Here is a 12,494-nt window from a genome sequence, read left to right as displayed (position 1 = left end):
AAAAAAAAAAAAAAAAAAAAAAAAAACCATTCCGGCTTCTTGACAGTTTCCATGACCCACATTGTGAACGGCTATAGCTTCTGTGTTCTGCTTTCAGCAAGCAGTGAGCACAGTCTAAGTCTGCGTGTGACCTGAGCTCTATACATGGAAATTGTCAAGTTGAAGGCAGGGTTCTCACAGTCCACTTTCCAAAATAGCTTCTTCTGTTTTCATTGGGTGATAGAGTGACCATGCTGGCTGCAGATGGGGTCTTTCCTGATCATGTTTGCCTGGCATGATCTAGACAAGGCTCATCTTGTTACATTTTGAGGAGGTAAATGCAAAAAGAGAATGCTTTTTGCTGCTTTCTCAACTGAAACTGCATCATGTGGTAGAAACTTAAAACTAAGGATTCTGCAATGTATATTTTTTGTAAGTCTCTTTGGGAAAATGGTTGGGGGTCTGATCACTGTCAACACAGTCTTTTGTCACTGCTGGGACAAAAAGGCATTGCTCTGGGGTAGAAATGGCCCCCTGGCGCTGATGTGGGGCCCAGCAGAGAACATAACAACATAGCCGGTGATTTCTTCCTGATTTCTGCAGTCCAAGTTGGTATAAATTCTATTTACTGTTTCCCAGGACAGTCCGGGTTAGATTGAATTTTATGCTGGTATGTGTTAGAGATAGGGTTGGTTTGGTTTGTGTTTGCCTTTTTAGTAGGACGTTTAAGTCAGCTTTGACAGTGTCTTGGCATAGTGAAGGCTTAGTCCCTTCTCTGTTTAGGGGGTTTGGGTGGGTCACCCTCATGTTAAGGCGGCAGTGAAGCAGTGCACCTTCTTCTGTGGCTGTCAGTAACTCTGCTGCTGTAATCTTTGTCCAGACTTTGTACTGTGTCCAAATCACAAAATACAAATCACACCCAAACGAGAATTTTAATGTATTTTAATGAAGCTAGAACCATCCTAAACCTTAGAAGATCCCCCCTCATTTAACTTTTAAATTCCAAAAAGTAGGTCAGTAGAAATATACTGATTTAATTGATTTAATTTAAAAATGGAACTTTCTCAATATGAAGTGCAGATTTAAATACGAGAAATTATAGTAGGATTCATATCACTTAAGGGTTTGATTTAAGATATATTTAATTATAGCTTATAATTTATGTAGTAAAGAGAGGCCTAAATGTTGGACTATTCCAGTTGATAGGGGGACCTTTTGCGTGGAATCACTCCAGAACTGCCTTTCTCAGTTGATAGGATGCGCCTAAGGCTTTGTTCTCCAGGACTGTAATAGTCTCTGGGGAGAGATGAGCATGTGGATGTTGTCAGCTTTAAGGAATCTGCCTATGCACCTTCTCAGAGCCTTTAATACTTTTAGAATTTTTAAGTGGGGGGCTCTCGGTCTCCAGATTTGATCCATTTCAGGAATTTTATTAGTTTCAGTGTTTTTGAGACAGAGTCTCCCTGTGTAACTCTGGCTGGATTGGCCCCAATGTGCAGCCGTTTATCTCCTACTTCTGCAGGGCAGGATCGCAAGTGTGCACCACCACACCTGGCTTGTGTAGGCTCCTGCTCTGTATAGGACTGGATGGGAATGTACAGGATGGCCTTGAGCCTGAAATTCTTGAGACTCCCAGCACGTGCTCCGTGTGCTTTAGGGATGTCTACCTTTGAAAATGCTGAGAACATTTTCAGCAGTAGCAGTGAGGGGTCACTGTCTGGTGGGTCGGTTCTTAGGATGTTCTCCCTGCATGCCCCGAGAGTGGGGTGGAGTATGAAGTGGTGGTCTCCACATTGCGGCACAGCAGGAAGTTGTCATGAGTAGAAGTGTCACTGTGGCTTGGACTCTGCATTTATCTCCAACCCCACGTGTGGGTCACATGTAGCCAGCATCGCCCTTCGAGCTGGTGCTTGAGCACCGTTGGTTAAGAAAAGAACACTTGGGGCTGGAGAGATGGCTCAGAGGTTAAGAGCACTAGCTACTCTTCCAGAGGTTCTGAGTTCAGTTCCCAGCAACCACATGGTGGCTCACAACCATCTGTAATGAGATCTGGTGCTCTCTTCTGGTGTGCAGATAGAGCACTGTATACATAATAAATAAATTTTAAAAGAAAGGAATACTTTTTAGGTGAGTGACTGCATTTGGGGAGTAGTTCCTGGAACTCAGAGACTGAGCATCCATACTCTAAAGAGGCCCTGGCCTCTAGAGATGCACTGGAAACCAAGGGGAAGCAATCACCCTTTCCTCTAAGGAAGACAGAATGCCTGAGTGGATGGTCCCCTTCCTAAGAAAGAAGTACCACATGCAAGATTAACCACCTAATTTTAGTTTTCAATAAATCTCTTGAAGATTATATTTTACTAATGTGGTTTTTGTTTGTTTTTGGGTTTTTGTTGTTTTTTTTTTGTTGTTGTTGTTTTTTGTTTTTTTTTTTGGTTTTTTGAGACAGGGTTCCTCTGTAGCTTTGGAGCCTGTCCTGGAACTCGCTCTGTAGACCAGAGCTGGTCTCAAACTCACAGAGATCTGCCTGCCTCTGCCTCCTGAGTGCTGGGATTGAAGGCGTGCGCCACCACCGCCGCCCAGCTTTACTTACGTTCTTAAAAACCACTAGATCACACTTACTCATGTTACCATCTATGAATATCATCTCTCTTGCTGAGAACAGATGAGCTTTAAGGAGCAGAGAGGTCAGGATTCTGCCTTGGAAATCAGCTTCGCATTCCTGGGCTTGCTTTCTCGCACCCTGCAAATACAGCTGCCGAGGAGTACTGTAAATACCGATGGCACAGAGACAGCTAGTCTCAACACACCGCGGTTGAGTAATGTCCTGTTAGCGGCAACATACGAAGCTGTCCTCGAGAGCAGGAAAAAGACCCCAGTGCTTGACAATCACTCTGCAGGCTTTTACAATATCGGGAGGCAGAAAACAGAAATGAAGGGTGAAATTACTGAAGACCAGAGATATAAAAGTTTTGTTACTTACAAGCAAAGTTACATACTTTAAAACTTCAGGAGCAGGGGGCCAACTTAATGTTTAGGAAACTGACAAAACACGAGAGGTTTCTAAGACCCATAGTTCTTTTTACATGTATACCTGGCTTGGTAATACAGCATGAATATTGCTATATTATTTGATTGATGAACTAATGAATTAATTTTTCATCAGCTAGTTAGAGAACCAGGAGAAAGCAGGACATAAAAAACAAGGAGAACTCAATAACCCTGGAGGATGCCATGGAGAAATCAGCTCCAGTAGCTACTGCTGCTCCCGTGGACCCCGTGGGTGGTCCAGCAGCCAGGGCTCCCTTTGTAGAACCAGCTGGTGAAATGAAGGAATGTGGTAGAGGCCAGGGACCCATCTGTGTTCTATACCCCGGAAGAGAGGCTTCTGTTGATGCCATCCTTGCATTCACTCCAGAACCCCGTCATCTCCCCTGAGAGACTGGGTACTCTTCAGTCGGGATCCATCACCTTGAGTCTGTGGTGCTTGGCCGTCTGTGACTGTCCAGGCTCTCACTGTGTCTATTAACAGATGGAGTGTGGAGATGGGTGTTAAGGGGCAGAGTGTGTCTGTGCCGTCTCCTGTCCCGGGTACAGCAGTCTGCTCCCTGCGCCTGACAGATAGCTGTGTGCTCTCCTGCCTGCCTCTCCGGTGACCAGACTGCCCCTTTCTTCACAGGCCTCCCCGTGGACTTTCTCCAGCTATGAAACCTACATAGTGGGGCACCACGATGCTTCTCCTGTTGGCCATATGAGGATGAGGAGAAGCTGGCTTTGGAGCAACTGCTGAGCACTCGGTGCGCCCAGCCTGCCCACTGGAGAGCCCACAACACAATGAACAAACTGACCTTCCATAACAACAGAGTCATGCAGGACCGGCGTAGCGTGTGTATCTTCCTTCCCAATGATGAGTCCCTGAACATCATCATAAACGTGAGTAGGTCTGCTCTAGGAGCGTTCTGATGTGCTGTTCCCTTGCCAGACCACACCCACATCAGGTAGTTGAGGGCGAAGTCATCAGAGAGTGAACCAGAGATAATGTGGCAGTCTTCCTCTTAGGCATCACTCTGCAGGCTTTTACAATATCGGGAGGCAGAAAACAGAAATGAAGGGTGAAATTACTGAAAACCAGAGATATAAAAGTTTTGTTACTTACAAGCAAAGTTACATACTTTAAAACTTCGGGAGCAGGGGGCCAACGGCTGGAAGCAGCATTCTGGCTCTGTTCAGCACAGCTACCTTCAGCAGTCTTAGTGGGGTAAAATTAGGAGTTTGGGTACTACGCTTTAAAAAAAAAAGTTTATGTTTTTAAACTTTATTGAATAATTTTTCAGTTGAATTAACTTATTGAATTTCTCTATTTCTTTATCTTTCTGTGTGTTCAGCCGTGGATCCATCTGGGGTCCTCTGGAATACCTTCCCTTTTCCACTCAGGTCTAGGGAATGCTCCGAACATTGCTGAGCGACAAGATCCCCTCAGATCCCACCGTCAGACTCAGCTTCTTCTTTGGCTTCCTCTGCTCCTAGTTTCTGTACTAGGAAGGATTCCTTTTGCTCTTCCTACTGTGTGGGAGTCTCTTTAGTAGCTAAGAATTAATGCAACGAATCGGGGGCCAGAGACTATAGATGAAGTAAGGAAGGCCAAAGCTGAACACTTTTGAGCCTTGGTTTTTGCCTCTAAAATTGCTTGGCTTTCTGAATAATCTTTCTGTTTAAGTCTGTCCATTTGTGGGTTTTTTTAAATTTATTTACTTTATGTGCATTGGTGTTTTGCCATGGGTGTCGGGTGCCCTGGAAATGGAGTTATGGACAGTTGTGAGCTGCCCTGTGGGTGCTGGGAATTGAACCCAGGCCCTCTGGAAGAGCAGTCAGTGCTCTTAATCACTTGAGCCATCTATATAGCCCCTGTTTGTGGTTTAAATGCTCAGAGTTGTCGCCCATGTCATAAAATGGTAGCCGTTGCTAAGTTTCTCATCGGCGTCTGGACTGGTTTGATCAGTCAGCCTAAGCAATATCCCAGATGAGCTGAAGGGCCGTGGTTAAGCTGAGATGCTACCCACAGGCTCTTAAATCAGATTCAGATACTTAGTTAACCAGGACATTGAGGACTGGGATACTATTTTTAGTTTTCTCCTTTTAACTTTTAACAGTTAAATTACAATTTACACATTGCAAAGCATAAAACTCTTTTAAATGTGCAGCCCAGTACATGCACTGTTAGTATATACACCCATGTAACCATTGCCCAACGTAAGATACTAATTTCATCTTTCTGGGAAGAAAGACCTTGGTGACGCTTCGTGACAGTAATCCGTTGTCCTCGGCTCCTGCCACAGGAGCGATGTGATGCATTCTTCTCATCTCCGATACTTCTCACTCAGCATCTGGCCCATGAAATTGACACAGCAGTGTTTGTTTTCATTATAAGATAATATTTCAGCAGTGTGGCCGTGCCCCATTTAGTTACTCACTCACTGTGGCTGACGGATGGTGTGTCATTTGACGTTCCAGACTAATATGAAGGAAGCTGCTGTGAGCATTTCGGGGTAGCCCCACAAACACAGACACACACTTGTCAGAGTAGATGTGTGAATCACAGACCACCACTGCGAGACAGCGAGCGCCCTGGGCAGGAACTGCCAGGCGGATTCATGGCAGTCGATTTTGTACCTATCAACCTGTTTGTTTGGTTTTGTTTTTGAGACAGGGCTTCACAAAGTAGGCCAGGGTGGCCTGAAAAAAACTATGTAGACCAGGCTAGCCTCGATCCCACAGAGATCTGCCTTCCAAGTGCTGGAGCTAAAGGCGTGGGCTGCCATGCCCAGACCTATCAATTTTCATATTGTTTCTTTCCCTTAACTGCATTCTGATGGAACTAAGGAAAACTTGACTTAACTGTCACCCCTTGAATTAGTTTCCTGCTGGTATGCTATGTAGTTTTAATAATAATCTCTGTATAATGGAATGGTTATGCAGAGCAGATATGACATTGAAATAGCCTCATTAAAAGCTTAGACTGCAGCAAGGTTCTGCCTGTAACTGTAGACATCTTGGTCTTCCTCAAGTAGCCAACAGTTTCCTGATTTTCCCTTGCTGCCTGGTTTCTGCTCGTATGCATTTTGGAGCATCAAACCTGTCTTCCGGGCAGTCTCTAGTGATGGCTTCCTTCCTGATTGGGGAACTTGAAGTTGATTTTGGTCTTTCAGAGCGCAGAGTGCAGAGTTCTCTTCACAACACTTGATTTCTAAAGCCTGATGAAAATTGAAAACATATCAGTGTGGGTATCAGCAATGTAAATGGAAATGAAAAGTAAAACTCTACCGTAGATCTGCTGTGTGAAGTCTCATTCACGCGCGTGCGCGCGCGCACACACACACACACACACACACACACACACACACACACACACGCGCGCGCGCGCTCAATGTGTCCTTTGGATTTTTTAAGCACACACAACCCAGGACATACAGCATAAGCATTAAGGAAACTCCTGCCTCTTTCCTGTCCTTTTGCCCGGTTAAGGGTGTATCCATGTTGCTGAGCCTGTGGCTCGTACAGGATGGGGAAAGGCGTCCCAGATCTGTCATGGCGAGGAACACTGAGGTGACTGTAGTCTCTAAAGGCGTTCGCTGACACCGGAGTCTCCAGTCACTGAGGGAAATACTTTTGGAGAACAGACTGACAGACGGCAGGCAGACTCATGGCGTGTCTTATGGTATCTTACCTAGCATTTTTTAAATGCCTCTTTCTACTGTCAACCTCCATATTTTTTCTTTCATCTAATTGCTGTCTAATAGAATTAAGCAAAAGTTACCTTAATGCGGTGCTGTGGGTTAGTTTTCCCCATAGCTGCTGCTATGTAGATCAGTGGCTTTAAATCTTGACTGTCCCCTAGAATTGTTGGGGGAGGGGCTCAGCTCTGTGGGCTTCACCCATGGAGACGCTGGTGTATGTCTAGGGCAGGACACAGATGGCTTAAGTCCTAAGCAGGCAGAAGAGCCTGTGGCCCAGCCCCTCACTTCCTGAGGCCATTGACACCAGGGACCTTGTCTGAACTGTCTACTCCCTGGCTTTCTTTGCAGTCTTCGGCATGATTCTTGAGTCTGTTGTTCATGATTTGGTTTGTTTTCCTCATACATGAAGAGGGGCTGGCTGTTCTATGCCTCGTGCCGAAACATGGCAAGGATTTAAAGACACTGTATGTAGAGCACGTTAGTGTCTGTCCTCGGAGTTGCTCAGTGAGTCGGTCGTTACGGAGTGACATTACCTTCGTCTAGATCCTTGTGCTCTTCATTCATTTCTTTAGGGCACTCTGCCATGCCGAGGCTCCCCTCCAGCAAGCTCTGGGACCTCAGGAAGGATGGGGTACCCTGGAGCCTTGCCCACTGCTAGAAGAACAGGCCAGAGTGCCCAGAACCCCTTTCCCCAGAGCTGAGAAGGGTGATTTTGATGTTTACGTAGTTGGGTGTAACAAATTAATTGTAGTAAAAAAAAAAATGTTTATCGGTGCCCACCCCCAGCAGTGAGAGTTTTTCCCCTCTCAGGTATAGGTGACTTCATATTGGCTTTCTGCATATGGAATCAATTTAATGTTTTAGTCATTTTGAATAGCCATGAATTGTATTAGCAGGTTAACAGGGGCTATTTTAAATCATCTTAATCATCAAATGAATATAAAACATAGAAACTTAAACAATAAAATTATGGTGAATATAAGAGGCGGAAAGTTTTTAGGGTGGCAGAAATCACAGAGCCAGAAGCTTATACCTCCCTTCCTGCGGCAAAGCGAACAATTCTTTCTTTCCAGAGAGCAGTTCAGATATCCTTGCATGGTAACACACCATTGGCACAGCGAGGATCAAACCCCCTTCCGCTTCAAAGTTCCATATGGAGGGTATTTTTAGATAAAGCTCACGCTGTCGAGAGCGTAGTGCTTCTAAAGTTCCTATTGCCCCTGAAGACGAGAATTACAAAACTTCACAGTCAGCCATGTGGCTTTATAAAGACTGTGCTCTGCACACACCCAAGGCTGGAGATTGCTTTCACAGCAGGTAACCCTTTCAAGCCGCATCCTTATTTAATTATAGTTTTTAAACAAGCACACTGCACTTACTTGATGATTGTTAGAACGCTTCAGCAGAAGGCTCCAGACACTTGATTTAAGTAGCGGGACAGTATTAACTAGATGGGATGCCTGGAAGAGAGGCGCACAGCCTTATTTAGTCAAGATTCACCACATACTTTATTTTACAAACATTGGGTTTGGAATTTGGAATTCAGCTGCTTGCTTGTCCCATTTCACTCTGGCTGCTCCATATCCAGCCAAGCCAACCAAAGTTTAAACAGCCAAGCTAAGGGTTAAAAGTGCCCCAGAGCAGTGCAACATTTGAAGTAAGTTTCGAGTTTATGGAGCTCGCGGTAAGAGCTGTCTGTCATTGTGGCCCTTTTTCCTCCTCTCTGTCAGTCTGTTCAAGCTTCTTTGCGGCAGTATAGTTACGGCATGAAATACAAATTCAGTGTTTACAGTGAGTGTCGGAAATTAGTCCAACTTCTCTAGGACACAAGTCAAGTACACCAAGCTGTTGGATAGATCTAGCACGGGGTGGGGAAGGGGGCGGCAATGGGTCTTCTTGGTGAGGTGAACTTGAGCTGGGTGCAGGCTCCGCAGCTAGAGGCCTGGGCTGCTCCTCCAGAGGGCCCAGGGGAGAACTCATCAGGTCCAGGGGACCCGATGCTCTTTTCTGGCCTCAGAGGGCATTCTACACATGGATACACAGACCCATTCAGGCAAACGTAAGTGTTTACAATATCGCTGGATGGCATGTTCATAAGCGAGAGTGTCCATGGGGGTAGCTGAGGGGGCGGTCTCTAGGGGACCACAGTGGAGGTGCCCTGGAGCTCGCTGGGAATCGAATCCTGCATATATATAAAGGAACACTACCTGTGACAGCTCATCTTTATTGTCACCATGACAGGATCTAGAAACTTAACAGCATGGCTGTGAGGGAGTCTCTGCGTCAGGTTCCCAGATACAGGAAGACACATCCTAAATGTGGGTGACCACCATGCCCTGGGATCCCAGACTGAGTAAGATTGACAGAGTGAGCAGCAGCATTCCCTTCTCTGCTGACTGGGTGCCTCGTGACCCCACCTCAAGCCCCTGCACCCACCACACCCCCACCCTCCCACAGCAATGGAATGCAGCTCCTTGTGAGCCAGAACACAATGCGTCCTTCCTCCTCAGGTGCCCAGGATACGCCCTTTCTCCTCAGTTGCTTGTCAACTATTTTGTCACAGTGGCAAGAAGTCCCTAAAGCCACCACAGCTTTCTTCAGTCCCTGGGGCTTGGAGAATTAGACAGGTCCCTGTGGCCTTCAGTGTCTTCTGCTCTTTCCAGTGGGATTTTGCATAATTTTCATTTTCTTAATTTTAGTCCTGTATAAAAACATGACTGGTGTCGTCATGACCATACGTAGATCGAAATCACCAAGGTTGTGTTGCACGTTTTAACCCATGTGCAACCTTTGACACATGTAAGTTGTGAGGGCCTGCCTTTGTCACTAGTTCCTTACATGACTGAACAGTTAGTTTCATTTTCTACTTCTGTGAGGTGAAGAGATGGAGCTGGGTCATCTCTTAGGTGACTCTGGGTGCAGTGTGGCTGACTCTGGACACTTAGGGCGCTATCACCTGACAGCTCCCTCACAATAGAGAAAGCATCAAATCTATGTCTGGGGGCTGGGGATTTGACTCTCAGGGTTAAAAGCGCTTGCTGTGCAAGCTTGAGGACCTGAGTTTGAATCCCCAGAACCCAATTAAAAGCTTGACTTAGCAGCTCAAGCAGGGGGATGGGAGGTGGAGAAGTGGACACAGGACCACGAGCAAAGAGACCCCCTAGACAAGGTGAAAGGTGCGGACTGACACCCAAGGTTGTCCCCCCCCCCGTCTCTTGCACACACACATGCACACTTCACAAATACAAATACATGGATCCAGACACACACACACCCAAGTGATGCCTCCTCAATTAGTAATAGCTCATCCTCAGAATGTTAGTGTGACTGAGTTATGCTAAGACTCAGAAAGGGAAAATAAGTAATAAAAGTGATTGATTAAAATAAACAAAATCTGGCATGCTGTCATTGTGCAGTGGGTGAATACTTTGCTTAGACCTTTAAGAAGAAAACTTCCTTGAGCAAAGATGACCCGCGGAACCGTTTCTCGTGGGAAGATAGACAAGTGGCTGATGGGTGTCCACCAAGGAGCTCAGCCTCAGCATCAGGAGAACAAATTGAAACTTACAGCTGTTAAAATGACTGTCACCAAACAGAGTGCCGAGGATGTAGAAGAGAGGAGCATGTGTCATCTCTGATCAGAATGTGAAGCAGCGTGTCCCTTGTGGCAACTAGCATGTGGTTACTCAGAGCGTTAAATACAGCACGAGCCTGTGATCTCGAAGGGCCACTCCTGGGCATAGCACAAGTCTGTGATCTCGGAGGGCCACTCCTGGGCATCCAGAGGAAATGAGGTCACCATGGTGGAAATGCACCTGTACTCTGACAGTCCCTAGCCTTGTTCAGGGCCGTCAGCTGTGCCCACTGATGACTAAAGAGACCAAGTGTAGTGTGTCCACACAGGCTCAAGTAATAAGCCACACCAGGAGAGAGAGCTTGTCATTTACAACAATATGGGTAATTCCGAAGAACGTTATACTAAATGTCATAAGCCAGGTACAGACTGCCTGGTCTCATTTGTGTGGAATCCAAAAAAGGCTATCTCATAGAAACAGAGTGTAAGGCAGTTACTATAGGTACCAGGGCCTGAAGTAGTCAAGGCGGGGAGGTGTTGGTCAAAGGATCCAAAGTTTCATCTGCAGGATGAATCAGTTCAGGAAACCTATGTAGAATGGCAATTGTAACTAGTCTTGTGCTGACTGAGAGCAGATCTTAAATACACACCAAAAAATAATAGGTATGTGAAGCGATGCATTGGTTAATCCATTCTGTAGGGTATACATATATCACAACATTGAATACTATGTAAAAGCATATCCATTAAAGTAAGAAAAAATGTTGAGAGAGCAAACATAAATGCGTGTAGTGGAGTGAGCTCCTCTAAGGGACCTCTGAAGGGCCCATTTGTCCTACGGATCTGAGAACTGGATCCGTGTGTCCTGAGATCATGAGTCCTGTGAAAGATTGTGTTGGTGCTGTTAGCACTGTGAAGAGTGATACTGTGATAACAGTTGACACACAGCCACAGGTTGCAGTGATAAGCCGGTGGTGCTGATGTGAGCAAGTCCTGTTGGAAAGTGGCTGACTGTGGCTCACTGGGGGCCGAATTTGACTATCTCAAGTGTCTTTTCTCTTCCCTTTTACAGGTTAAAATTCTCTGTCATGAGTTGCTGGTCCAGGTGTGTGACCTGCTCAGGTTAAAGGACTGTCACCTCTTTGGTCTCAGTGTTATACAAAGTAAGTCTCAGTTTGTTCTCTGTCAGCCAAGTATCCCCGAGGAAATGACATTGTAAACCCCAACGCCACCATGCTGTGTAAACTGATTGTCAGATACCCATCAACTAATCTTCATTCTTAGTCTGGTATTTATTTTCCAATATCAGCATGATGTACTTTTTACATGAGTCGGGATTTTTATTATATTTATTACATTTTGAACTTAATAGCGATTCCTTTTTAGGAATCTAGATGCTCATATATCTGTTCCCTATTTTGTTTTGTTTTAGTGAACCAAGTTTGATTTTTGTTTAATTTTCTTGTACACAGACCAGCTGTAGCTGGGAGGAAAGTAGATGTTCTTGTCAGTTATCATTACGATCTATAATAATAAGTGATAATGGCTTGTAGCATCACAAAAATGTTGAGCTCAGTAAAACTGCCTTTCTTCTGTTTAGATTCCTGGTTAGCAGTGTAACAGATGATTCACTGAATTTTATTTTCTGGTTTTCTTTGTGCTCTTCTCTTTTTCTGGTCAGGCTGTGTGACTTTGAAACAGTCATTTTCTTCCTCCATTACGTGAGAAATTTGATTTCATAGACGCATTGCCGTCTCGTGTGCCTTACTTAGCTCCAGGCTCTTGGGACCACCTACATCCCATTGATAAAAGCTGTCCCATGTCAGTTTGTATCTGGAAATTCCTCTGTGTTAGTTTTCTAAATTCCAGAGTCTTTTAGCATCTCTGCTCATCTTTTTCAAGGAGATTTACTTGTATTTAATTATGCTTTCTATGTTTATGTGGATATTTACTTGAATCAGTTTAAATCTAAATTGATTATGATAGCTTGAGAATCTGGACTGCGCTGTGAATATTCACATCTGCCGAGTTCGTGGTCAGCAGATAAAGCCAGCTCCCTTCCTCTGAATGGGAACTGTGCTCAGTCGTCTAGGAACGTGGGATGGAGACTACAGAGGGCCCTGCAAAAGCCATTGACTCCCTGCTTTTCCATTATCTTTCTAGGAAGGGTCTAAACAGTGCTTCTCAACCTTCCTAGTACTGTGACC

At 45.2% G+C, this 12,494-nt stretch overlaps 1 protein-coding gene across 2 annotated transcripts in view; it reads left to right on the top strand.

Moving 5' to 3' along the window:
- Frmd6 (FERM domain containing 6) overlaps window positions 1-12,494 on the top strand; it is a 70,209-nt gene that overhangs the window by 27,882 nt on the left and 29,833 nt on the right. For both annotated transcript variants that reach the window (XM_013346761.2, XM_005343193.3), the window contains exons 2-3: window positions 3,659-3,912; window positions 11,360-11,450. In XM_013346761.2, the coding sequence (XP_013202215.1) occupies window positions 3,814-3,912; window positions 11,360-11,450 (190 nt within the window). In that variant the 5' untranslated portion in view covers window positions 3,659-3,813. The remainder of the gene's footprint in view (window positions 1-3,658; window positions 3,913-11,359; window positions 11,451-12,494) is intronic.

Source organism: Microtus ochrogaster, chromosome 1 (genome assembly GCF_000317375.1).
Source record: "Microtus ochrogaster isolate Prairie Vole_2 chromosome 1, MicOch1.0, whole genome shotgun sequence".
NCBI lineage: Eukaryota > Metazoa > Chordata > Mammalia > Rodentia > Cricetidae > Microtus > Microtus ochrogaster.
Note: the sequence above shows the minus strand (reverse complement) of the source record. Positions and strands in the feature narration are given on the sequence as shown.